General features: G+C 43.3%; 1 protein-coding gene across 1 annotated transcript in view; it reads right to left on the bottom strand.

Annotated features, from left to right (window-relative positions):
• LARGE1 (LARGE xylosyl- and glucuronyltransferase 1) overlaps window positions 1-27,961 on the bottom strand; it is a 288,235-nt gene that overhangs the window by 48,943 nt on the left and 211,331 nt on the right. Inside the window, exon 8 of the mRNA XM_083824334.1 lies at window positions 22,185-22,289. Within this exon, the coding sequence (XP_083680460.1) occupies window positions 22,185-22,289 (105 nt within the window). The remainder of the gene's footprint in view (window positions 1-22,184; window positions 22,290-27,961) is intronic.

Raw genomic sequence — 27,961 nt, 5'->3', positions numbered from 1 at the left:
GTGACTCCACCACCTCCCTGGGCAGCCCGTTCCAATGCTTAATAACCCTTTCGGTAAAGAAGTACTTCCTAACATCCAACCTAAAACTCCCCTGTCGCAACTTTAGCCCATTCCCCCTCGTCCTGTCACCAGGCATGTGGGAGAATAGACCAACCCCCACCTCTCTACAGCCTCCTTTCAGATAACTGTAGAGAGCGATGAGGTCGCCCCTGAGCCTCCTCTTCTCCAGGCTGAACAAGCCCAGCTCCCCCAGCCGCTCCTCGTAAGACTTGTTCTCCAGACCCCTCACCAGCTTGGTCGCCCTTCTCTGGACTCGCTCGAGCACGTCCATGTCCTTCCTGTAGCGAGGGGCCCAAAACTGAACACAGTACTCGAGGTGCGGCCTCACCAGAGCCGAGTACAGGGGCACAATCACTTCCCTCGACCTGCTGGCCACACTGCTTCTTATACAGGCCAGGATGCCGTTGGCCTTCTTGGCCACCTGGGCACACTGCTGGCTCATATTCAGCCGACTATCCACCAATACTCCCAGGTCCTTCTCGGCCAGGCAGCTTTCCAGCCACTCATCTCCCAGCCTGTAGCTCTGCTTGGGGTTGTTGCAGCCCAGGTGCAGGACCCGGCACTTGGCCTTGTTGAACTTCATGCAGTTGACCTCAGCCCATCGCTCCAGCCTATGCAGATCCTCCTGCAGAGCCTTCCTGCCCTCGAGCAGATCGACACACGCACTTAGCTTGGTGTCATCTGCAAACTTACTGAGGGTGCACTGGACGCCCTCATCCAGATCATCAATAAAGATATTAAAGAGGACCGGCCCCAGTACCGAGCCCTGGGGGACTCCACTAGTGACCGGCCTCCAGCCAGATTTGACTCCATTCACCACAACTCTCTGGGCCCGGCCATCCAGCCAGTTTCTAACCCAGCGAAGCGTACGCCAGTCCAAGCCCCGAGCAGCCAGTTTCTTGAGGAGAATGTTGTGGGGAACGGTGTCAAAAGCCTTACTGAGGTCAAGGTAGACCACGTCCACAGCCTTTCCCTCATCCACCAAGCGCGTCACTTGGTCATAGAAGGAGATCAGGTTCGTCAAGCAGGACCTGCCTTTCATAAACCCATGCTGACTGGGCCTGATCGCCTGCTTGCCCTGCAAGTGCCGCGTGATGACCCTCAAGATAATCTGCTCCATGAGCTTCCCCGGCACTGAGGTCAAACTGACAGGCCTATAGTTCCCCGGGTCTGCCCTGCGGCCCTTCTTATAGATAGGCGTCACATTGGCTAGCCGCCAGTCAACCGGGACCTCCCCCGATAGCCAGGACTGCCGATAAATGATGGAAAGCGGCTCGGCCAGCTCCTCCGCCAGTTCTCTCAGTACCCTCGGGTGGATCCCATCCGGCCCCATCGACTTGCGCACATCCAAATAAGTAATAGTAATGACATAGTAATATGTCATATGTCATAGTAATGAATAGTAATGACATCTGCAAGTGATGTGAAACCAGTGGTCTTCCAAAAGATCATGACAACTGTAGAGAAACGTGGACAGCTAAACAGAAGAATGTGAAATGCCAAAAAGCAGGCACTGGGAAAAGCTGCCCAAGGAAATCTAAGATGATAAAACTAAAAGTGATGAGAATGAGAAAGGAAACGTAGCCTGAATATTTAGGAAAAAATCTCCTAAATCCTTTGTGGTGGCATAACCAAAAAATGGCAGATAAAATGCATTACTTCATGAGTTTTTAAAAATTAGATTACCCAGAGATTAGTAAATAAACATGGAATGATCCAGCACTGGTTGGGATGGAACAAAGGAGGTTCCAGGTCATTTCTATCTTCAGTTTCTACGACATGGCAAATTCCTTTCTAGTAAAGCTCATCACTGTCATGAATAAATAGAAAACCTCTTCTGGCAGTGAATTTCGTGGCCTATTTTAGTTGTTTCCTATTCAGTCCATCTGGTTAGCAAGGATGCTGGAACCTGTGCTGGTGGGATCCCCTTTCATCTTCAGTCAACCTTTCTGCTTCCAGCTGTTGGATTGGAAAGGGACACATCATCACAACATGCTGTAATGCATTTCTGCCAATGTGTTTGTCTCCTCTCCAGTATAACTGAAGCCTGTTTGGAATGCGTAGTATGCATGCGTTAGCTTCTAAGAAGGCTACTGTGCATTGTCTGAAATTCTAGACCAATGTGAAGCAGATTCCTTGCATTGCAGCAATAAAATAAGTGGGATAAGCTCCGCTCTGGCAGTGGATTTTTTTCCAGTTGGCAAGAACTGTCAGCTTTATTTCAACAGTGAAGTATAGCAAAGGAAACTCTTTATTAAGGAAAATAAAGAATAACTGTAAGATTCAGTTAACTCTAATGTAATAGTTTTTGTATTTTATGGACAATAAAACATTTTTTGTTAAGATTTTTTTTCTTAACTTCCTTAAACCTCTAATCTGAAGAGCAAACAGGGAAATGTTTTAGTATGTGCAGTATACTCCTTTTTTTTTTTTTGTCTTCCACTCTTATTCTAGCAGCAGATTATGGTGTTGCAGCTAAAGAGATTATGCTGTCCTGAGGGGCTATCACAGTAGCAGCTGAGAGACTAAGAGGCAGATGGGGTGGAAAAACTGGAATACATGTAATAGGGGATGTATTAAATTATGATGCAGTTGTGGCTATTGAAAATATTCACAAGCTTTAAATGCTCCGTTGCCAAGACTGATTTGGATGTGATTTCTATTTTAATTCACCTAACAGTTTGGCTTTAACACCTTTGTACAGTCTCTGTTCAGGGCTTCTCACACTGTGGAATTCTAATTTATTGCTGCTGTAAAAATAACTACAGGAGGATATTTATAGCAATTTTAAATATTTACTTATTAGTATTAGTGAGAATAAGAGATTTCTACTAAGAGGAAATTTAATACTATTCACCCAATTAGTGAGTGTTATTTAATGCAAAAGCAAAGAAAAAGCATGTGTGTTGGAAACTTTTAAATTGTTCATGCAAAGGAAAAAGTACTTTTTCTTCAGAAGGGAGAATTGTGGTTTTACTTCTATATTGTTCTGTTACCAAAAGCAAACATAGCAAATGAACTAACTCCAATCTGTGCAATTAGTGTGCGAGCAGTGTCTGAAACATGGAAAGGGAGATATTTGCCTCAGGAGCCCCTGCCTTGAGAGTCAAATTGACTCAAATCTCAGACTAAATTCAAGTTGACATGCAGCTGAACGTACGGGTAAAAGGGACTTACTCTGGACTGCTAGGCTGGGGGAAGAAGAGACTGGAGACAAAAAAAATCAAAGGAATATTTTATGAACATCTGGCCCCAAGCAGTGGGACATCTCACATTTGATGAGTGCAGCATTTTACTGCCCTAACGTACCTGAGGAAAGCAAAGGGAAAGCTTGGCAAGAAATAAACAGAAAGAGAAAAGTGGCAATCCAAATGTCTCACAACTATTAAACAAACTGTGATTGGCCATAATTGGCCATAGAACACCCCATTTTCCTTATTGTGAGGAGACTGCTCAGGCATACACAGAGATGCAAATATCTTGAAGAGCTCTTGGAAAAAAAAAAAAAAAAAAGCTTTATCACTAAACATGTGGAATACATCCACAGTCCAATTTTCACTTGAATGGCATTTTCTCCCCTAGCTTGATGAGACTTTGTTTGAACTACCAAAATTTGACAGCTTCTGAATTGCTAGAACAAACAAACAAAAAAGGAGTTTCTCCAAAAAGGTAATTTCAGGACACACACAAACATACATACCCCAGAAAAAAAAAAGGGGGGGGGAGGGGAATTTGATGAATAGATTGGACACAACCACAGCCACTTGCCGAGGCGACCGGCTCCGGGGCAGACGCGTGCTGCAGCGGAGCGCGGGATCGGGACAGGCAGGGCTATTTTTCGGGCATCGAGCCTACGTGAGGGAGCCGCCAGGCACCGGCAGCCCCCGTGAGGGAGGCTGACGAGGCGTAGGCGGAGCCAGTAGCGTCAGCGACAGCTCTTCCCCCCGGCCGTTCAAAGGCAGCCCTTAGGGAGCGCGGCGACCAGGAGCGCGGCCAACAGGGCCGGCAAACAGGGAGTGACGCGGTGGGAGTGACGCGGCAGTTAGCGAGGCAGTTGGGGCAGGCAGGGCGGAGCGCTCACACCCGCCCATAGGGACAACTCCTCTAACGGCACTCTCCTGTCGACTGGGCTACAATGGTCTCCACCAGGCACGGTGCTTTCTCTAGGAAGTCAGTGCACACCCAGACCGACTGCCCGCCCAAACATGCGGCAGTTCAGGTCTCCGGATGCGGGGAGTGTCTGAGCCTCTTGCTGCCATCGGCGGGAGGCAGAGAGACTGCTTGCGTGAGGTGCGAGCAGGTGGACGACCTGGTCCGCATGGTGGCGGAGCTCAGGGAGGAGGTGCAGAGGCTGAGGGATATCAGGGAGTGCGAGCGGGAGATAGACTGGTGGAGCGACTCCCTGCAGGACCGGAGGGAGAGGGACCAGGGTGAGACGCCCCAAAGGGGGGTGGACCCCCTGCCCTGTCGCCATCGGGCAGAGGGAGGGGACCTGCGAGTTGAGGAGGAATGGAGGCAGGTCCCTGCTCGACCTCGCAGGAGATGCCCTCCCCTTCCGGCGCCGCCTTCCCAGGTGCCCTTGAACAATAGGTTTGAGGCCCTGGAGCTCGAGAGACCCGTGGGTGAGGATGAGGTAGGAAGCCTACCCGGGAGGATGCCTGAGGTGAGGAAGTTGACTCCACGCCTCAGGACTGCCTCCACCAAGAAAGAAAGAAGGGTGATTGTTGTGGGTGACTCCCTCCTCAGGGGAACGGAGGGCCCTATTTGTCGGCCTGACCCCACACATAGGGAAGTCTGCTGCCTCCCTGGGGCCAGGGTCAGAGACGTTACCAGGAAGCTTCCAAACCTGGTTCGCCCCTCTGACTATTACCCGCTTTTGATAGTCCAGGCTGGCAGCGATGATGTTGAAAAGAGAAGCCTCAGGGCCATCAAACAGGACTATAGGGGGCTGGGACGATTGGTGGAGGGAGCGGGAGTGCAGGTGGTGTTTTCGTCTATCCCTACGGGGGAAGGGAGAGGCACGGAGAGGACACAGAAAGCTCGCGTGGTTAATAGGTGGCTCAGAGGCTGGTGCCAGCATAGAAATTTTGGGTTTTTTCACCATGGGGAGCTTTACTCGGCACCCGGCCTGATGGCCCCAGATGGGTCTCTATCTCCAAGGGGAAAACGGATCCTAGGCCAGGAGCTGGCGGGGCTCATAGAGAGAGCTTTAAACTAGGTAAGAAGGGGGACAGGGCTCAAACAAGGCTTGTTGGAGCTGTGCCGGGGGAAACAATGGCTAGGCCGGGGAAGAAGGCGATGGCCCAGCTGAAGTGCATCTACACTAATGCACGCAGCATGGGTAACAAACAGGAGGAGCTGGAAGCCATTGTGCAGCAGGCAGGCTACGACTTGGTTGCCATCACGGAGACGTGGTGGGACCGCTCCCACGACTGGAGTGCTGCAATGCCTGGCTATCGGCTCTTCAGGAGGGACAGGCAGCACAGAAGGGGTGGTGGCGTGGCTCTCTACATTAGAGAATCTTTTGATGTTGTGGAACTCCAGGCTGGGAATGATAAGGTTGAATCCCTGTGGGTTAGGATCCGCGGGAAGGCCGGCAAGGCTAGCATCCTGGTGGGGGTCTGCTATAGACCGCCGAACCAGGATGAGGAGACGGATGAGGAGTTTTATAGGCAACTGACAGAAGTTGCAAAATCGTCGGCGCTTGTCCTCGTGGGGGACTTCAACTTCCCGGACATATCCTGGAAACACAACACGGCACAGAGAAAGCAGTCTAGGAGGTTTCTGGAGAGCGTGGGAGATAGCTTCCTGACGCAGCTGGTCAGTGAACCTACCAGGGGTGGTGCCCCGCTAGACCTTCTCTTCACAAACAGAGAAGGACTGGTGGGAGATGTGGTGGTCGGAAGCTGTCTGGGGCAGAGTGACCACGAAATGGTAGAGTTCTCTATTCTTGGCGAGGCCAGGAAGGGGACCAGTAAAACTGCTGTCTTGGACTTCCGGAGGGCTGACTTTGAGCTGCTCAGGACGCTGGTTGGCCGAGTCCCTTGGGAGGCGGTTCTGAAGGGCAGAGGAGTCCAGGAAGGCTGGGCGCTCCTCAAGAAGGAAATCGTGATGGCACAGGAGCGGTCCGTCCCCACGTGCCCAAAGATGAGCCGGCGTGGAAGAAGACCGGCCTGGCTCAACAGAGAGTTGCGGCTGGAGCTTAGCAGAAAAAAGAGGGTTTATAATCTTTGGAAAAAAGGGCGGGCCACTGAGGAGGACTACAAGGATGTAGCGAGGCTGTGCAGGGAGAAAATTAGAAAGGCCAAAGCTCATCTGGAGCTCAATCTGGCTACTGCCGTTAAAGACAACAAAAAATCCTTTTACAAATACATCAACGCGAAACGGAGGACTAGGGAGAATCTCCATCCTTTACTGGATGCGAGGGGAAACCTAGTTACTAAGGATGAGGAAAAGGCTGAGGTGCTTAATGCCGCCTTTGCCTCAGTCTTTAGCGGCAATACCGGTTGTTCTCCGGACACCCAGTGCCCTGAGCTGGTGGAAGGGGATGGGGAGCAGGATGTGGCCTTCGCTATCCATGAGGAAATGGTTGGCGACCTGCTACGGAGCTTGGATGTGCGCAAGTCGATGGGGCCGGATGGGATCCACCCAAGGGTACTGAGAGAACTGGCGGAGGAGCTGGCCGAGCCGCTTTCCATCATTTATCGGCAGTCCTGGCTATCGGGGGAGGTCCCGGTTGACTGGCGACTAGCCAATGTGACGCCCATCTATAAGAAGGGCCGGAGGGCAGACCCGGGGAACTATAGGCCTGTCAGTTTGACCTCAGTGCCGGGGAAGCTCATGGAGCAGATTATCTTGAGGGTCATCACGCGGCACTTGCAGGGCAAGCAGGCGATCAGGCCCAGTCAGCATGGGTTTATGAAAGGCAGGTCCTGCTTGACGAACCTGATCTCCTTCTATGACCAAGTGACGCGCTTGGTGGATGAGGGAAAGGCTGTGGACGTGGTCTACCTTGACCTCAGTAAGGCTTTTGACACCGTTCCCCACAACATTCTCCTCAAGAAACTGGCTGCTCGGGGCTTGGACTGGCGTACGCTTCGCTGGGTTAGAAACTGGCTGGATGGCCGGGCCCAGAGAGTTGTGGTGAATGGAGTCAAATCTGGTTGGAGGCCGGTCACTAGTGGAGTCCCCCAGGGCTCGGTACTGGGGCCGGTCCTCTTTAATATCTTTATTGATGATCTGGATGAGGGCGTCCAGTGCACCCTCAGTAAGTTTGCAGACGACACCAAGCTAAGTGCGTGTGTCGATCTGCTCGAGGGCAGGAAGGCTCTGCAGGAGGATCTGGATAGGCTTGAGCGATGGGCTGAGGTCAACTGCATGAAGTTCAACAAGGCCAAGTGCCGGGTCCTGCACCTGGGCTGCAACAACCCCAAGCAGAGCTACAGGCTGGGAGATGAGTGGCTGGAAAGCTGCCTGGCCGAGAAGGACCTGGGAGTATTGGTGGATAGTCGGCTGAATTTGAGCCAGCAGTGTGCTCAGGTGGCCAAGAAGGCCAACGGCATCCTGGCCTGTATAAGAAGCAGTGTGGCCAGCAGGTCGAGGGAAGTGATTGTGCCCCTGTACTCGGCTCTGGTGAGGCCGCACCTCGAGTACTGTGTTCAGTTCTGGGCCCCTCGCTACAGGAAGGACATGGACGTGCTCGAGCGAGTCCAGAGAAGGGCGACCAAGCTGGTGAGGGGTCTGGAGAACAAGTCTTACGAGGAGCGGCTGAGGGAGCTGGGCTTGTTCAGCCTGGAGAAGAGGAGGCTCAGGGGCGACCTCATCGCTCTATACAGTTACCTGAAAGGAGGCTGTAGAGAGGTGGGGGTTGGTCTATTCTCCCACGTGCCTAGTGACAGGACGAGGGGGAATGGGCTAAAGTTGCGACAGGGGAGTTTTAGGTTGGATGTTAGGAAGTACTTCTTTACCGAAAGGGTTATTAAGCATTGGAACGGGCTGCCCAGGGAGGTGGTGGAGTCACCATCCCTGGAGGTCTTTAAAAGACGTTTAGATGTAGAGCTTAGGGATATGGTTTAGTGGAGTACTTAGTGTTAGGTCGGAGGTTGGACTCGATGATCTTGAGGTCTCTTCCAACCTAGAGAAATCTGTGAATCTGTGAATCTGTGAACAACAGGGAAAAAAACCTGCATGAATATCTTTGGACTGTACATTTCAGTTTGGAAATACTGATTTTTTTTTGTTTGTAACATTTTAAAAAATAACTTATTCTAAAACAATATTTTTCTCTTGAAAGGTGATACGAATTAAAAATCGTGTTGAAAATGGTTTCATGAAATGAAAAGGAAAATGAAGGGTTTATTTTGGGTCTAACCAAAGCTTTGGTGTCAATTTTTTGTCCTTTTCCATTTTTTTTAATTCAATCAGAATCAGAGTTTTTGCCTTTCTAACGCTTCGACTGTGCAATGGTTTCAGTAGGTGTTTCACGCCATCTCAGCAAAAGTCTTTTTTTTTTTTGTTAATCTGCTCCAGAACAAAATATTTCATTTTGCTTTTCCAAATAGTAAATTGAAAGTTTTCAGCAACATCAGCAATTTCCCTGGGAGTGCTATCAAGCAGCCTCACCTCTCGCTTCAGGAACACAGACTATGGCTGTTTCTGAAATTCACAGAGGAATTTATAGTAGAGTAGGAAGTAATAAACGACATTTTAACATAGAACAGAATCACTTACAGAAGTTACAGTGAAACTGAACAAGCTTTCAAACTCAATCAATTTATGAGAATGACCATTTTAAGGTGGCTGAAAAAATCCTCAGTGCTGAGGGGAAGGGGGAAGAGTGTAGCTACTCTTAGAAATCATTATCTGTAAGCACTGCCTTGCCCGTTTCTTTCAGGTGGAACAGGATGCTTTAGTGAGCTACTTATGCAATTCCACATTATGTGAGCAGCATCGCAGAGTCTGTCATTGTAAGAGTTTTAAAATTCTTCTTGCAACTGAGACTAAACAGTGAACCATCTAGATAGCAAGCAGACACCACTACAAAACCTGAAAAGACAGGCAGGACATGGTTTAAAATATATTATAAAGCAACAGTGAGTTTTAAAATAATTACTGGGATTTTACAACACCTAACCAGCATACCAAAGGCCATACATCAAGCCACTGAGTCTTAGATGCTGTAAGAAATAACGTTAGCTAGGGCTGACATTATGGAAATTTACTACAACACATAACTGATCCAGAGATTTAAGGCAGTACAAACAACAGCAAGCTGCCATGCATTATGTAACATATTTGGCACCGCAAAGCTCAGCTTTACGTGCTGTGGAAGGGGTTTGTAGCTGTGCTAACCCAGGAGAAGTGCCATGATAGCACCAACTGCTTAGTAATCCTGCAAGTATTTATTCTTTTTTTTTTAATTCCTGAAATCAGTGGAAGTGGTCACACCGCATAACGCTAGGAATGTAACTATGTCTTTACTGGATCGGGGCCCAAATTACCGGTTTTGCTAAGGGTGGAATTTGCAATCAGCTGGGTCACAGCTCCTCACCACTCTACTTTTCAGCCACAGTATCAAGCATAAACAGAAAAACACAAGTATGTGTCTGTTAGGGATTACAAAATGAAATTCAAGCTGCAATTCCACAAAACCACAGATTTCTGCCAAAAGAGACATCGCAACCGTAATGGTACACATTTCTAAATCTCCTTTTTAAGTCTTTGTTTGGATGAAAATCACTGCATGGAAGTAAGTGTGCAAGATGGAAAAAATGATATATTTTACTTGATTTCTATACCATCTATATATATTTCTATACCATCTATACTGCTCATAATTTGAGTAGCCATAACGAAACCACAGCTTACGTCTGTAGCTTTTAACACAATGGCCAAAGGACTGTCATTCTAACACAATTTTGTGGTATCCTGATACATTTTTTAATATGCACTTACATATAGCAGCCTTATTCTCCGAAAAAGCCTTTCACAACATAGAACATCTAATAAAAACTTGCAGTGATGCACAATGTGTTAATTGAGAATAAATGCTGACTCCACACTTGAACTTTTCCCTCAGAAAACAGAACAGAGCTGAGAAGCTGTTTTGAAATGGAAAGTGGGCATCCCTCTGGGCTTGGTGACAGAATGCAGTAGCCCTTGTTTTCTCAGCACAAATATTGAAAGTGAAGCTGTGATAGAGTGCATTTGGAAATTTAGTGCACTCACTCTGTTGGAAGCCTGATTCCTCTTGATGCATTATAAACATTTTGTTTACACTTCCTGATGACCATTTAGTGAAATGGAATACCTCTCTTTTTTTGTTTGTTTTGCGTTGTTCTCTTCTTCCAAAGTATGCTGCTTCTCCTTAGGCAGAGGGAAGATATGGGATATACTGGAGCATGATTCTGTCCTCATATAGAGCTACTGACTGTAGCTCTGAACTTCCTGGTTCTCTAAATGTTTTCCTATTGTTGAGGTGCCATTCTTACTGAGTAATTTGATAAAGATACACATGCTTTGTAAACTTAACTTCTCTTCAGTGACTTCTATTTCCGGGGGAATTTCTGCAACTTTCTTAAAGTTTCAAAGACTTCTACAGGAAAAAACAAAAAAACAAACAACAAAAAAAAACCCTCAGGATTCTAAAAGGTCTATACAAGAGGAGACATGAGCCATAAGACTTTTAAGATGTCTACAAGACAGGAAATGTCTTTCCTTCCTATCTTCTAGAGCCCTATGAAGAGAAGTAACGATGCTACAGGTCTCTCATAGGTCATGAAAAACTGTCTCCAGTCCTGGAGGAATTGGCCTTCTCTTGCATAAATCCAATGTAGTGCAAAGTCATAAAACTTCCATGTCTAAATTGCTGATCATCTTGTCCTAAATTCTATACTGGAAAACAACAAGCCTGTCAAAAGGACAAATATTAGCAAAATCAAAAAGGGAAGTAAGAGTTCTTCCCAGCTGCTCTGCCTGATTTGGGCTTCACAGAAGACAGTAACAGCAGTAACCTTTCGTGGTTCCCTGTGTTTTCTGAACCCCATGTGAAGAGTAGTAGGAAATGACAACCATCTATGATGAAGCTCCTTACATGGGCTTGGAAAAGCTCCTCAGTTTTCCTATAGCCTTTGCGCTCCACAGCCCTTGTGAGCGTGCTGAGATTACATTATAAAGGCAGTGGAAAGCAAAAATGCCAGCAACTTCTCAGTTGGTAAGCAAGAGAGATGGCTTCCAAGAGAAAAGAAAAAGAAAAACAAAACAAAAATCATTAAATTCAAATCTGAAAGATGATTGGGAAAGTTTTTGTTCAGAAAAAGTCCATAAGCTGTAAATCTCAATTAACACATTGTAACTTCAGACGAGCAAAGGGAAAGAGGGAGGCTTCAGCTTCTCCATGCTGTAGCAGAAGGGCAATGATCAATCTGAATGGAGCAGAGGAGAGCTGTCTTAAGAATGTAAGCATCTCACGTCATTGCCACACAGAAGAAGCACCAAATAGCTACTCGGTGTGTACCCCTGTACTTGTCTGGGGTCATAATGGAGGTGCCAAAAGTTGACTCTAAGAGAAAGATGGTCAGGTACCTACCTAATGATAAAGCACTTTGAATTGTGAGACTTAAAAAAAAAAAATTACATGGGGAAAATGTACATTTTTTAAACCAAGTTTTAAAGAACCTTCTCTCTCTCCAATACTAAAAATACAGTAAGTTCTTACACTGCAAACCACCCATGCTTTCATTTACCTGGGTGTTTAGGTGACTTTAATCAAGAGGAAAGAAGTCCTGGTTAAGTACGCATTTAAGTGATAAAGTCAGAAAGGATAATTCTTAGCTGTTGCAAAATAGAGGCCACAGGATTTTTCAAAATCAATTTGTGCTTTAACCAGAGCATAACTTCTAGAAAAACGCTGTCTTGATTTAAAATTTCCAACAATGGATAATCTATCACAAACTTTGCTAACTTATTCCAATGCATAGTTATCCTAATGAAAGATATATCCCCGATTTCTGATTTGTACAGGTCTTCAAATTTGCAGCAATTTGATCTTGCTGAACCTTTGCTAAATTGGCAAGCCCTCTATTAACACGTCACTTTCTCCTACAGATACTTATAAGCTATGATCTAGCTATCCCTTGACCCTCTCTGAGAAAAGCTCCTGGAGCCATTTTTCTCAACTTTATAGAAAGTTTTTCAGTATTTTCTTTGAAGTTTGTTAGTTTACAAGTACCCGTCTTTGACCTGTGGAGATGAGACATGGAGAGGCAGCTAAATCTACCTTTTAAAATACATTCACTCCAAGAAGAGGTCCCTAGTTCCCAGGTCAAAGACTATGGAGTGTTTGAACAAACACCTGTTCAGGGTCTTGCTCTTTCTTCAGCAGGCTGGCCACATTCATCCTGCATAGTCTTATCTTTGAGGACCTAGTACTCCTTCAGTTTTTAGACATAACAGTTATTTTGTGTTTGCATTTCTCAGTGTCCCACAAAACGTGAGAACTGCGTTACAGTCCTCTAGATTGGAGAGTTTTTAGCATTGAACTGAGGGTCTATGTTGTGTGCATTGGAGAGTGTCATCAGGGCATGTGGGAGTATCAGAGCGCAAAGTCTCCTGAAGCAGCGTTGAAGGGCTGGAAGGAAGAGACAAACACAGTATAGTCCCATCCATACTACCTTCCAAAAATATTCCCTGGAGTGAACTATCACCAAATTACACTCAATAGTTTTTTTTTCCTGAAGGAAGCCAGGTTCCTGCCTAAGAGAGACAGGATGCCAACTAATTTCTGTGCCCTGTAGATGATCAGGGAGCCAAGATTTAAGAGTGAACTAGGGAGCTAAATTATCTGGCAGTGCAGACATCCAGTGTGCAAAAACGGAGCAAAAAGCCTACGCCCAAAACAACAACAAAAAAAATCAACTGTACTCATACTTCAAATGTTCTTGTTTATACTTCTGATGATCCCACAAAGTACTTTGTACACAAAGACAACTGTATTAAACCTGGAACTAATGTTCAGCTGATTACCCATCTTGGACTGATTCTCGTGTATTTCTCCATTGTATGTCTCCATTTTTTATGAGTAACTACACTTTGTGTGAGCTGTCCTGAAGAGGAATCACAGGATAGTACAGACCACACAGGGTTACTACGTAGGAGGTCCGGTTGTTGCATTTGTTCTCCCACGTGCATGCACGTTTGGAAGGGATCACACAGAAAGCTTATTTCCATGCATAAAAACTGAAGTTTGCTAGGATTTGCTGAGCATTTGGCCTGATGAAAGCAAGAACATCTTCCAAAACTAATCTATCTTGGACTGTGCACCACAGAATCATTCACCTTTAAAAGAAAAATAATCTATTTCTTTATCCTTAACTCCTGTAAATCAGCTTAAGTCTACTTAACTCAGGAGTCAGGCATTTATATCAGATATAGACCTTATCCATGATGCTTATCCATGTTTTTTTTTTTCTTCCTCGGTATGCAGCAAAAAGTGAAAGTTTACAAGGAACATTGCTTTAATTTTGTTTGTTTGTTTTGATCTTCCCAAAAGCATCGTATTTAACCTGGGCTGAGGCGTCAAAAATTTTAGCAAGTTTCCACTTTGGATATGACAAGAGGAAAAATGCACCCTGCACAGGTGATAATTGTCTTGGCTGGCTTCTAATATTAATGCTAGTACACAAGCCTAATTGTAGGGATGGACACAATGACTAAGAACCACATTTTCTTGGTCAGGTGCTCTGAGCAACAGAGGAAGAAACGTGGCTCATGGACTGAATAGCCTCTCAGGTATTTCCTCGTAGTTACATGACAAAGAATTTGGGGCTTTGCATTCAGAAGCAACCAGACTTTTTTTTTTTTTTATTTCTCTTAATGGACAGTTCATTGACTGGATTAGGTTCAGGATGAATAAAATGTCCTAAGAAGTGGATTAGGGGAAGGAAAGCAGCACAGAATGAACATGCTGCTAAGATTAAACAGCATTTTTTAAAAAAAAAGGAAACACAATTTACTTTACGCAATGGTTTCACCTAGAGGTCAGCTGCTAGTCGATCCTTCCTCCACAACCATTTCTCTTCTAATAGGAGAGCAACGGGATTAGGTTCACGACAGAGATATAGCAATGCATTTGTTTAAGGCGAAAATGTATGTGGGACTTTTTACCATGCTCACAGATGAAGTTGTGAAGTACAGCTTGCATAGGTGGACTATAAGGCGAGCAGAAAGCAATTTGGACTGGTAATTTCAAGGGGTCGTGTAATATAATAAAAAATATAGCAATAAAACATTCAGGTGGTCACCAGTTAAAAGTAGCATTCCACAAGAGTTGATCCTGGGGCTGATACTGTTTAACTTCTTGATTAATGAGCTAGAGAAGAGCTAGAATGCAACCTCAGCAACATCACACATTGAGACCAACTGGGGACAGGGCTGCTATTCAGAGAGACCTTGAGAGGCTGGACAAGTGGGCTAAGCTACATAGAGTTCAACAGCAAGTCCTGTATGGGACTATTTCTGAATGGACAATATGGACTGGGGGCCAACTGGATAGAAAGAAGCTTTGCAGGAGTCCTAGGGGTCTTGGTAGACACCAAGCTGAACATAAGCCAGCAGTGTGACCTTGTGGCAAAGGCAACCAACCACATCCTGAGCTATTTTAGCAAGAATGTAGAGAGCAGGTCAATGGAAGTGATTACCACTCTTTATTCAGCACTTGTAAGACCATCACATCTGAAGTACTCTTTAGGATTCTGCAATCAAATAAAGATACTGACATGTTGGAGCGAGTCCAGCTGAGAACAACTGAAATGGCCAGGAGCCTGGAGTACGTGATGTATGAGGAGAGGCTGAGAGAAATGGGCTTGTTCAGCCTGCAGAAGAGAAGGCTAAGGGGAGATTTTATTGCTGTCTACAAATTTCTTAATGGAACCAAACTCTTCTAAAAGATGCACTGAAACAGAATGAGAGGCAACTGACACAAAGTGCAGCAAGGGAAATTCCAACTATCTATTAGGAAAAAAAATGTTGATTTTTGACTTTTCACACTATGACAGTACTCAAATACATGAATAGGCTCTCTTGAGAGGTTGTGGAATTTCCACCCTTAACAATATTAAAAGCTCAAACTGGAAAGGTACTGAGCAACCTGAGTTAGCTTTTGGTGGGAAAAAAGACCTCTGGAGATCCTTTCTGACCTAAATTGCCTATGATTCTAGGATCCGATTTGGGAAAGCTTCTCTTTTCACCTCCTCTGCTGAGGCCTTGAGAATAACAGTGTAGAAACTATCTATCTCAGTGTTTCTGTCTTCCCCTCAGCCTAGCTTGATGCAGACAAGGGGAAGAGGGATATGCTGAGGAGCTACAGCAAGAACAATTAAAGCTTGAATGTGGCTGACCAAAGAAGGAGAATGAGGAAAAGAAAAAAGTGAGCTGCTGCTGCTTTTGAGATCTTAGTGTCAACTCAATTTTGCAGACTCCTCTTTCTTAGAACATCTCCAACTCAAGTAGTATAAAGTCTCTTGATTTCCTCACATACTGAAGTCTGTTTTTAAAAAGCAAGGATCTGTCCTGAACCTAGCTTGCTTAGCCATTAAAATGGTTAAAGCATGGTAATTTCTGTAGCCTGTAGCAGCTAAGAGAGCGATCTGACTATGACCACATTCAAGTATTTTTTGTTGGCACTCTCTACACAAGGGTGTAGAAAGACATCTGTGTAGAAAGCCATCTTAAGTCACTCTGACTATCTGTGACAGACACTACACTACCCATTAAAAATCCGAAGACAGAGACCAACAGTAACGCCTCTGTCTTTGCTTTGAGACTTTGGCTAAAACCTCTGTTTCTGCATCTACAAAAAGAAATGTCTTTACACAATCACCTTTATGAGCACAATGAGAAGCTGGAAAGTGAACTTGCACTTCAGAAGAAAAAGTACTGGTTTTACTATTACTGTGCATTTGTCTGGGGTTCTGCTGACATATAATAGAAGTTTTTGTTCTCAGTTTAGGCACCTGGATGCCTCTACCAAGCTTTTATGTGCAAATCTTTCATCTAAATTTAACCTGCTAATGATGGTCCAACTATAATAAAGAAAGGGCATTTCAGAGTGCTGGACAACATAATTGCTCATCAAGTTACGTATGTCCACATAAAGAACTGTCTCTATCAAACTAAAAATATCACACTTCAAAACGATTCTTTAAATCATTAGATTGCAATAGTACACATATATGTCCTATTTACATACATTACCTGGAGATATACATTACGAACTCAGGCTAGACCAGTAAAAATCCCCAAAAGTGGATGATTTAATCACCTAAAAGGATATACTTTTTATTTATTTCAGCACAATGGAAACTGGAATGTGGTATAGATGGTATGAATGCTGTTATTTCTTTAACACAGGTTTCTTAGGAGATGAAAGTTGTCACTGTTTCAAACAAAGGTGTTTTAAAAAAAGGCAGTTACTGCATGGCCTGATAGATTCAATTGCCAAGGAGCAGGGCATGTATCTCAGAGAATGCAATGAACAGAAGACTAATTCAGTCACAGCAATGCCATTATTACGTGGATAGGCCTCTCAAACAAGAGGCACCATTTTTCAAAATCAAATACATATTGACCCGCATTTCAGAAATGTCAAGCGTGCTGTAAACAAGTTCTCAGAACATCACATGCTTTAGAAACCGTGTTAGAAAGACTGGAAAGGAAGCTATTCTTTGAGGGCAGTCAGCTTTTAGATAGCTTATTTTTAAGTGGAAGCTACAGATTATAACCAACAGTGATATAGGGATGTGGTCTTCAGAAGCAGAATTGTCATTTTAGCTTCCCAACATTGACAAAAACAGACTGAGCTCTCCTGTGCACCTAAAATCAACAGTGTGTTGTCACCTCCTCAATTACTATCTGTATAATGTGTATGATACCTGTACCCCAAACATATTTTTGTGCATTATAAAGCATGTCTGTAAGTATGCTTTGCACTGATAACAATATTTGCTGAATGAGCTCACAGTTTCTTAAAGAAGAAATAATCTAATCCAAAAACCTGGTATAGTGTGAATCTGAGTAGGTGAAGAGTGTTACTTTTTGCCTTGACATTGCTGTTGGAAGTATCCTTCCTTCTTCCTTTCCTTCCTTCCTTGTCTTCCTTCTTTTCTTCCTTCCTTCCTTCCTCTTCCTCATTAAAATGTATTTTGCATCTATTTTCAAAGGCTCTTGTACTTAGAAGCAAACCTAAGGGTACCAAGTGTGGCACCAAGTGTGGCAATGGTCTTTAGAGAGGGCATGGCTGAACTAAGTCTGGCCCCTATAGCAGGTACTTAAAATTTCTGTAACTCATGAGTTCTCCAACTTACTCATTGAGACAATTCTAAAAAATCACATCTCTCAGACAACCACTATATTCATGTCTGTACCCCATGGAGAAAAGCATTAGTTTGAGTTAGAATCTATCTAAGATAATTTGCAAATTACTGCTATATCCAGGTGGTTCTCATGGAATTCTGACTCATCCCAAGAAAAAAAAAAAACAATTTGGTAACAGATCTATACAGAATTAGGCAACAATTACTATTTAAATCATTAACTGTGAGCGTTTCTGAAAAGCAGAAGAGTTTAGTTAAATTAGAAGTGCTCTGCACTATCTACCATCAGATCCATTATTATATTGTCATGAGCAGAAGGGTGGTAGTTCAGATGAAAGCAGTTACCATGTTTCCAGACCAGGTTCACAGACTGTGCCATGACCACCCCCCCGCTTTGCACTGCTTTACTAGTCATCTGCTTTCTGCACTGAAGATGCACAATACCATCAAGAAGCACAAGATGAGAAACAGTGCAATCTTATATAAACAATCTGCCCTACACTTGCCTTTATTCTTCGTTCTGCAAAAATGACATAACATACACTTCCTGCTCCCAATTCATTCTTCACAGGTCCTTTTTTTCAGGCAAATAATTAAGGAAAGAGGTTCATTCTGGCTTCCTTCCCGTCATTAGAAACATGGAAGTAATAATACACGAGGCACACGTAGGCAGGAAGTTGTTAGGTGCTAGCCATTCCCTTCTGTTCTCAATCCACAAATCTGGTAATGTGACATCTCAGCGTGGGAGCAGGAATCTTAAGCTCAAGCTGTTGAGACTCCTCCTTACAGTACCTAGCAGTTCCACCAAGGCAGTGTATTTTAGATGAGCCTCAAATCCTCAGGATGGGCTTCTGTGGTCTAGAAGTCCGAAATCCCCTGGGCCAAAGATTTTACAAATACTCTCTAGCACTCCGATTTCAGAGCACAGAATTGGGTTGTCCCAGGATAAACAGGCTCATGTTTCTGGACAGGGAAGTCCCTAATCACTCCTTGGTTCAGAGCAAGATGTCTGTTCTCTGAGACAGAAAACAAGAAAAAACTTTGGATCAGAAAATAGCAGCGGAAGCAGCAGAGCTACATTTCCAGTGATAACTGAAACATTAACACAGAAAACAGTTTGAGCCTGAGGCTCTTTAGCTTTCCTGACAACCCCACTGGCAGCACTGCCACAGCTTTTTAGGTGCTTGTCCTTTCCTCAGTTTACCATTGTTCATCTTGTTCTGTTCTGGCATTAATTTTCATATTGCCTGTTCCAGTAAGAACTTAAGAGACCCCACGGATGAAAGGGTCACTCTGAAAAATGGTTCCCATGCTGCGGTATGACCGACAATGAATTCTGAGCTATCTCAATAATAGCAGACATTATTGTCAGGAGACTAAATTCTCCCAGGTCTTGAAAACTGCTCTGAATACATTGCTTCATACAATTTAGTCTGATCCACTCTGCAGTTCCTCTGAGAGGCTCGGGGTGGGATTCTCAGCTGTTGTAAGCTGGCCTCGATGCACCAAGGCAGGAAAGCCAGGGGTGATGTACACCAGCTGGGAAGTGGCCTGAAATCATGACAACAGAGTTGCCAGAAACTGCTCTTAAAAGCTATGCTCCACCATGACGGAAAGTATAATGCAGACAAAGTACTAAAAGTTTTTTTTGTTGTTGTTAAGAATTTATTTGACAAGATATTTTTGTGAGGACTAGAATGACTGCTACTCCAGAAATGAACATCAAACCATACAGAGCAATTCTGGAGCTGTCAGTTTAACATCTGTAAAGAGAAAAAACCTCCCGCAGCTCAGGCAATACTTTTGAAAGCAGAGTATATAGTCAGTGAAAGACAATATAGATTTCATGGAGAGAAAAGCATGCTTTAACTAATGCATGAGGATTCTGTAAGAGTTAATCTCAGTGTAGACAAGGAAAACAGAGCAGATGTCATATAAGAAGTATTTCATTAAGTAGCTTACTGAGCTTTGACCAATGAAGTACAGAAAAAAACCTGTGTACCTTTGCGGTACAGAAGGAACAGTATTTAAAATAGCTTGAGGAAGTTAATGCTGTCCAGATAATGGATGGGTCTAACTAAGAACATTTTAAACAGAAATTAAATTGTCACTGAGCTGACTTTTGAGTTTGGTCTGGTTTTCCTAAGATTGTATTGTCACAGACTAAAGTATGACTTGTGTAAATGAAGAAGAAGGGTTAAAACCAGCTGAAAAAAAACCAAACCTTTCCTTGAAAATCTGTATTGGCTGGAGGTCTGGCCTGGGCACACAGGAACAGAAGAATGCATAAGCTTGCTGGGTTTAAAGAGCTAGTGGAGAAGGAACAAACACACCTTTAGCATTAATGCACCTGCCTTCTGGGACTCCCCAGCCTGTATGCTGTCCAGAGTGGCTTCAAGCACAGCAAAGTGGAAGTGAATGATAAATTATTTGCTTTAGAAACAGGGAGGAAGAAGTGGAAAAAAAATTGACTCTGAGGGGTTCTCCTGCATCAAATGTGCCAAGATTGAGTCTGGTTGAGAGGGCTCATGTAAAAATTTCTTTTCTTACAATTGTATGCTAGGACTGTAATAAAAACACTACCAAAAAGTAAGAGCAACATCTGTCTGATAACTTCCCTCTCATCTGAATTTGTTTAGCCCATTAGAGTTTCAAGGTTTTGGGGACCCTTTTACTGTTCCCAAGTACGACTCTAAGCACCTCAATCTCTAAGCCATTCTCTTCCTGGCCTACTGTCTTTCTTGAGTGTTTTGCTTACAGTTATTGTCTCTCTGCTCCCCCCCTTTTAGTTTTCTGAATCCTCCTTGGCCACAGTGTTGTCTTCAGCGTCAATTATTTTAACTTGCTGAACACATCAAACAAGCTACAGTTTCTTTTGGTATTTCTTCTTTCTTGAGAGATTTATACCTCCAATCCCTGCTAGATTACTGAGGCAAAAAATGAATTCAATTAAAAAAAATTATAGTAAATGATGCTCCTTCTGTTAGTAACATCGTTTGCTACCTCTCAGAAATTGCACTGCTTCCCTCACTGACCTCTTGTTCCATGTACTTGAAAAAATGTCATTCCACTTACTATAACCACCTGTCAATTTCCCATTCATTATCTACCTTATGTTTTTCTTTCCGGAAAGAAAGGAAGTTATTATAACTACTTCTGAATTGTCTGAAGAAAGAAACTGTGAGCAGACTAAAATCATGGTCAGGATTATGCATGGCCTGGTAGCTTTGTATTTACATATGCTGAGAATTAACACATGCAATATATGTGAAAGACTACAGACATTCAATTACTTTTGCTTCGAGAGGAAGACTTTTTTGATGCAATGACATTTGGCAACCCTATAAAGCATTTGGATCAGTAAATTAATGTAAACTAATCCTTTACAGCATTTTTACTTAAATAGTTGCATTTTAGATACTACATGCCATACACTTCTGGGTCAGCCTAATGTTATGTGGGTGTGCCACATTTCTCTCTGCCAGCATTAAAATGGCAGAAAGGAAAAAGGAAAAATGAAGCAGAAAGTAACTGTAAGAGTTGGTAATCTCTCGGTAGAACAAAAGATACTGCTTTGTGGTGTAACACTGAATAGAATTGACATTGCCAAGGTTGGGTACGTGTAATATATCCTCTCAGGTTCCAGGACAAATCCATGAAACTTATCTCTGTCTATTGTTTTTGGAGGGTGGGGGCAGACCAAGACTTTATATATGCAGTTCTGCTCTGGCAAGTAGAGAACCAGGAAACAAACCTCTTTTGCCAAAATCTTATATCCCTATCTGTCTGTGTTCAGTTAAGCTACTCTTTTGAACATTTTCATAGAACAGAAATGCTTTGCAGGAGCTGAAATAAAAAAATCACAAAAACTGGCATGATTACCCCAAATATATAAATGAATACAGAAATAAAAGTGACCCAACTACAACTATTTGCAATCCATTTCCTAGTAAGTCTGTTTAATTCAATCCAATATATTTCTGCAAAGCAAAACCACTACTATGGTGAATCATTTTCTGATAGTGCAGGGATATTTAAATGGACTCATCTTTTCTAAATGGAGGCTTCACCATCTGTTCTGCCCTCTTATTACAAATAGAGAGGGAACCTAACTCACTGCATCAGCATGTAAAGCCTAGCATCAAAATGATTTAGATGTATGTGTGTGTTCTTTATGCACCTGGTATGTTTTCTCACATACCAAACACAAATCAGTGGGAAGGCCTGTCTCTTGTAATCTAATACATTTTCTGATCTAGTGCCTTTATTCCTTTCTCATGGCAGCAGAAATTGATGGCCAGTAGTTTGCATTTTATTAGGACAATTATGACCCTGTTGCCATCCTGCAGGAGATATATCTTTATTGGGCTGACATTTTGTGATACCATTACCTCTCTACAGAAAATGAGCCTTGATTCTTTCCCTCTTGCTGGGTCTATGTACGGTTCATCATGGACAGAAATGCTGTAGATGTGCTGAGGATGTGCCAGACTGCTGAAAAGCTGTCTTTCCTCAAAGGATGCCATACAATCTCCCTTAAGACCATTTAGAGAGGGAACACATTCCCATCAGAGTAGCACTGGAGCAGAAACTCCAAAATGCATCATACTGCATCATTTTTACAGCTTTAAATGGCAAATTTTGCAGTAGGTTAGGAAGGGAGGTGTGAATTACTACATCTTACTCTCTCTGTACCAGGGGATTGATTCCACGCTTGATGCAAATGTTAATTCAAATAAAACCCTCAGGGCGTACCTGTGTTGTAGCCCCTCCCAAGTGCTGGCCAGGGCCGATGATTCTTCCAGAGGTTGCCCAAATACCAGTCACTCTGGTTCTCCACCAAGCCAAGAACCTGCTGCCCTGGAAATGAGCAAATTGCAAGCAGATCATTAGACAAAAGATAGTCAGTCCATGGAAAACACACACAAAATCTGGAGAGGGACAGGCAGTGGAAACAGAAGACAGCAGTTCTGAAGCTGCCTTCCTTTCATGCATTAGGAAGATGCCTGCTTATGTAACAGAAAGCAATCCTGGCACAGCAAACTCAGCACGGCTCATTTCTTTCCTTTTCCCCTGGCTAGTCTGAGTAATTAAACACTGTGGGAACCTTTGTCATGCTGACAAAAATATATCACCCAGACAAATATGAATGCTGCTTGATTTTGGAATACAATGATAGAGAATCCTCCTAGTGAGAAGTAAGTGTTGGTAAAATGATCATCTAATATGAAGATCTGTTTAAACTCTGATGGAGATAATATAATAGAAGAGCAAGGTTCAGTATAACAAATTATTCTCTTCCCATGCTCTCCCCTCTCGCCCCCCAACTAGTTCCAGTTTTTTTTCTCAGTCACAAAAGACATCCTTTTGGCTCAGGAAACAAATGGATTCTAAGGGTTTACCTACATAAGTTGCACTGTTTTAATTTAAGAGATTAATTTAAAAGTCATTTAGGTAAGCCTATGTGGAATGCTGCACAGGAATTATGATTTCAGTTTTAAATGGGCTTATTTTGGTTTAGCTTACATTGATTAGCAGCTGGTTTCAGCTAGAGTAAAACGTGCTTTAAATCAAATGTGTCTAGGAGGTTTGTACTGCTTAAAAATCAACTGAAAAGTGAATGTTTGTATAGATAAGGACTTAATTATCTATCCTGAAATGTGCTGTATGAAATGTAAATAAGACTAGTGATTGAAATGATGCTCTGGTGACGGAGGACGGACGGAAGGGGAAAACTGCATTTGGATCTAGTCAAAGAAAGGAAAGGGACTAGTGTTTTGACCAAGGGACCCACTCAGTGTGGGCACTATGACTAAGACAGGAAATGTTTTTTCAACCTTTTTGGAAAGCAATTAAATATCATGCTCTCAAAGTACATTTTCAAATCCCAGCTATTCTCATAAAACTGCATGTATGGCCACAGCAGTGCACTGAAAGCATTAAATTATCATCCTGTGTTGGCTATACAGGACCACAGATGCACTACAAAAAAAAAAATAAAAATCATTATGGCCCAAGACAAGACTGGTCTGAGAAGCAAGACACAAAGACGGAAGTTACTCATTCATCATCAGCTATGATGGCATGAGCGTAGGCCAGGTGACTGTGTTAGTCCCCTGTGGTACCCAACTCAGTGGGATGTCAGTAAGCCTCGTGCATCTCGAATTCTATTTCAAAGAATGTGAGCAGCAGTGAGCGGCCAATGCATGTAACAAATAAATCAGAACTGCGCGTTACAACAGCATTTAATGAGTGAACGGAAATCAATCTAGAAATAACCTTGAGGGATTACAGAGTCCACTCTACACCACTGCTCAGGTTCAGCCTACTCCATCCTAATCATAACATGCCAGTCCTCACCAGCCCTCATTTTCCAATGATGTCCCTCCTTTTTCATTCAATATTTTACATTTCCTTTTCCACATTAAACTCCATGAACAGTTTTTTAAGAAGGTGGAAAATCTGGGGGAGGGGGAAAGGATCATAAAAGAGACTACCATACATTATCACCCCGCTGGTGCTACTGAAAACTGGTAATATTAAGAGAGTGTGGTGCGTAAGAGAATGAGGTGAATTACAAGTTAGAAGCAGATATATCCTAAGCAAATGTTGAAAAGTGGATGTGTTCTTTCTCCATACAAATAAACCTCTCAAATAAACATCTCTCAACCTATGGGACTCATAGAACACACTGGACAGCAAATGAGGCCCCATGAGCCATATATTGCAAGGAAATAGGAAAAGAGTCTCAACTGATTGATACAAGTCTTAGCTAAAAAAGGCCGAAGGGCACAATTTAAACTAACACTTGTTGATTCTGTGCTCGAAGGCTGTGTGCTCTTTATAACCACTCCCTTACAGATGAGGTAGAATAAATCAAAATAAGGAGCTACCATGGCTAGTAAAGGATGAGAAAAACAATAAAAAATACAGGTGCATCTGGGCTGGAATGGATTGGCACAGCTGGTAGGAAGAGAGTGACCCTGCACATACTCTAACAGCACATTTCACAACTCAGCAGTCTGCAGATCCTTATGAGGATAGTACCACTAACATCAAAAGAAATGTTAGAATTCTATTTGCAAGAAGCAGATACTAAACTTCCTTACCAGGGAACATCAATCTGCTTTCATTATTTTAGCCCCATGCATTTCCCAACAAGTCACACAGTTCAGCCTTCAAACTGATGAATAATAAGAAATGAACAAACCTTGCTGTTTGTTAATGGTTTTGCTTTCCCACCTACCAGTCAAGAATCTCAGTTCTGACAATGTGCCCCTGACTTACTTTTCAGTTATTATTTTTCAGGCTAAGATAAACTGAAAAGGCTTAGGAAATTATGTTTGCATGCATTTATTGTAGTTTTATTGTTTCCTTACCCTTTTCCATTTATTTTTGAAGACACCAGAACAAATCCTGCTCTCACCAGTATTCCTGGAGGTTTGATATGGGACACAGATGAAGGCAGCAATTAACATCGTGTAAGCTTCAGGGCTTAGATATATGGATCAGATAATGTAACTTACTCTGCATCAACTGAGCTGGAATAACTGTCTGTACATGCCCTTTTAGCTTGCCACAAATACAAAATTAGATGTGTTAGCTAACACTTTTTAATTTGATTTTGCAATGGCCTGGGAATCCATACATGTTCAGGTACTGTCCTAGGGCAGTGTAGTTCACAGCTTGTCAGGCTCCTGTAACTCCCGCTGGTGTCTAAAAATCTACTAGGCAGAAGAGATGGCTTGTCTCCCAAGCCATCTTGGAAGAAGTTATAAAGATACATTTAGTATTTTCTCTAGTTATATATACATATATTTTTCTTTTCTTTTTCCTAGCCTGGAATAGTGTTCCTCTCTCTGCCAAAGAATAATATATTTTTTCCCTTTACATTGTCTCTATGACCTCGACTTAGGGCAGAAGTGATCAGAAAAACAGAACTGCAGCTGCATGGCAAATTGTGATGGTTCCGAATTTTATTTTATTTATTTTTTTCATTCTGATTCAGTATAAAAAAATGAAATTCAGAAAAATTCCCTGGAAAAGAGATCCCAAAATATTTTGATTCAAAGATATCAAAATAACCACATCTAAATGTAGAACCCCACTCATTTCAGTAAGATCAATATGACACACAATACAGATGTATAACATATATCATTATTTTATATATTTAAAAATTAAAAAAACTCACATCATAAAGTTTTGCCCTTCCAATTTTGAACAACTAAAAAGATTCCATTCAAAATTCTCATCCATTTTTTTAACATCAGTTTTTTAAAATCAATCTGCCTAGTGTATTGGAGTATTATCAGTTAATTCATTAACTTTAATTTGGTTATTTTTTCAAATGCATTGTGAAGTTCATAGAATCATATCATAGAACGGCTTGGGTTGGAAGGGGCCTTCAAGATCATCCAGTTCCAACCCCCCTGCCACCCACTAGATCACGTTGCCCAGGGCCTCACTGAACCTGACCTTGAACACCTCCAGGGATGGAGCATCCACAACCTCTCTGGGCAACCTGTTCCAGTGCCTCACCACCCCATGAGTGAAGAATTTCCTCTAACATCTAATCTAAATCTCCCCTCTTTCATTTTAAAACCATTCCTCTTGTCCTATCATCATCTGCCCAAGCAAAAAGTTGTTTTCCATCTTTTTTATAAGCCCCCTTTAGGTATTGAAAAGTTGCAATGGGGTTACACCTCCCTCGACCTGCTGGCGGCTACTCCTTTTCAATGCAGTCCAGGATGCAGGTGGCCTTCTGGGCTGCAAGCATGCACTGCTGGTTCATGTCGAGCTTTTTATCCACCAGAACCCCCAAGGCCTTCTCTGCAGGGCTGCTCTTAGTGAGTTCTCCCAGTCTGTACTCACGTTTGGGATTGTCCCAGCCGAGGTGCAGCACCTTGTGCTTAGACTTGTTGAACCTTATTATGTTCATGTGGGCCCAAATCTCAAGCTTTTCCAGGTCCCTCTGGATGGCATCCCTTCCTTCTGCTGTATCAACTGCACCACTCAGCTTGGTGTCATCTGCAAACTTGCTGAGGGTGCACTCGATCCCATTGTCTATGTTGTTGATAAAGATATTAAACAGTACCAGCCCCAAGATGGGCCCCTAAGAGACACCACTCGTTACCAGCCTCCACTTGGACTTAGAATCATTGACCACCACCCTCTGGGTGCAGTCTTCAAGCCAATTTCTTAATGATCCACTATTCAAATCCATCTCTCTCCAATTTGGATGTCAGAATATCATGCAGGACCATGTCAAAGGCCTTGCAGAAGCCCAAGTAGATGACACTGGTTGGTCTTCCCTCGTCAACTGATGCAGGCACTCCATCGTAGAAGGCCACCAGTTTGTTCAGGCACGATTTGTCCTTGGTGAATCCATGCTGGCTGTCATGGATAACCTACTTGTCTTGCATGTGCCTTGACACTTCTTCCAGGAGGATCTGTTATTGAAATGCAGCCCAGGCCAAAGTGGTGTTGAACAGGCACAACGAACACTCTCCTTGTCCACAGTTCTCTGACCACCCCTCCGCCCTGATCTGCCCCTCTGTCACTCTTCGTGCCTCCCTGATGAGGCACATGCATCTCTGCAGAAACTTTCACCAGTCTCATCTCCCCTCTGATCATATCGGATCCTGAATTCAGATTTTCTGGGGAGAAAGACTAGAGCTCCTTGCCACCATGGCCTTTTGTAAAAGGCAAGCATAACAGAGTTATTTGAGTTATTCTTTCAGCAAATGAGAATATGGTGGCTACTGTAATAAATATGAATTGTTCAGCAGTCTGAGCTGCCTGTTTCTTCTTCCTAAGAGTTATTATAATAAAATACCATGACTAACAGCAAAAGCTCTGTCATTATTTTTTGCTCTGGCCCTGCAGTTATGATTAAGTGCACTCCTCTCCCTGTCTGTTACTCAAGGCACAAGTTAGCTTATGAAAACGAAGCTGTCTTTCTTACTTATTCATACATAACCACTATCAGCCAGACAACAGAAAACAAGGCTATGATTCTGGCATGGCCACGGTGAAAAATTATGGAGCAGGCAGAATTACATCCGGACTGTCCTGTACTAGGCTGTGCTGCCTGGCTGTGGGACGAGTCTTCTCCAGAAGGCAGCTGCTTAGCTATGGTGTTTTGCACAGTACAGCTCCCTGACAGCTCACATGATGGGGAGTGCAAAAGCTTTGCTGTTGCTGAAAAGAGGTTTCCATGGAAAACCAGATACTTCTAAGCCTGACAACTCAATGCCTTTGATTCTGTTTATACATCATGGATTTTGGTGGCTAACGGAGAGGAAGGCATGTTCCTGTAATTCAGGCATTCAAGGGGACTCAAGATCTCATTTCAGTCCCCAATTCTGATGCTGATTTCTTGGGTGACACTGGATGAGTCATGTAACAGCCTCTTGCTTGATTCTCCACAAATAATAATGGTGATAGCCAATCCCTCTCCCATTTTGCCTGTCTCACATATTGCAACTATAAGTGCTCTGAGGTAATAACTTTGTGTTATTTTTTACCGA

This window comes from Anser anser (genome assembly GCF_964211835.1).
Source record: "Anser anser genome assembly, chromosome: 1".
Lineage (NCBI taxonomy): Eukaryota > Metazoa > Chordata > Aves > Anseriformes > Anatidae > Anser > Anser anser.
This window is presented reverse-complemented; position numbering and strand designations above follow the sequence as displayed.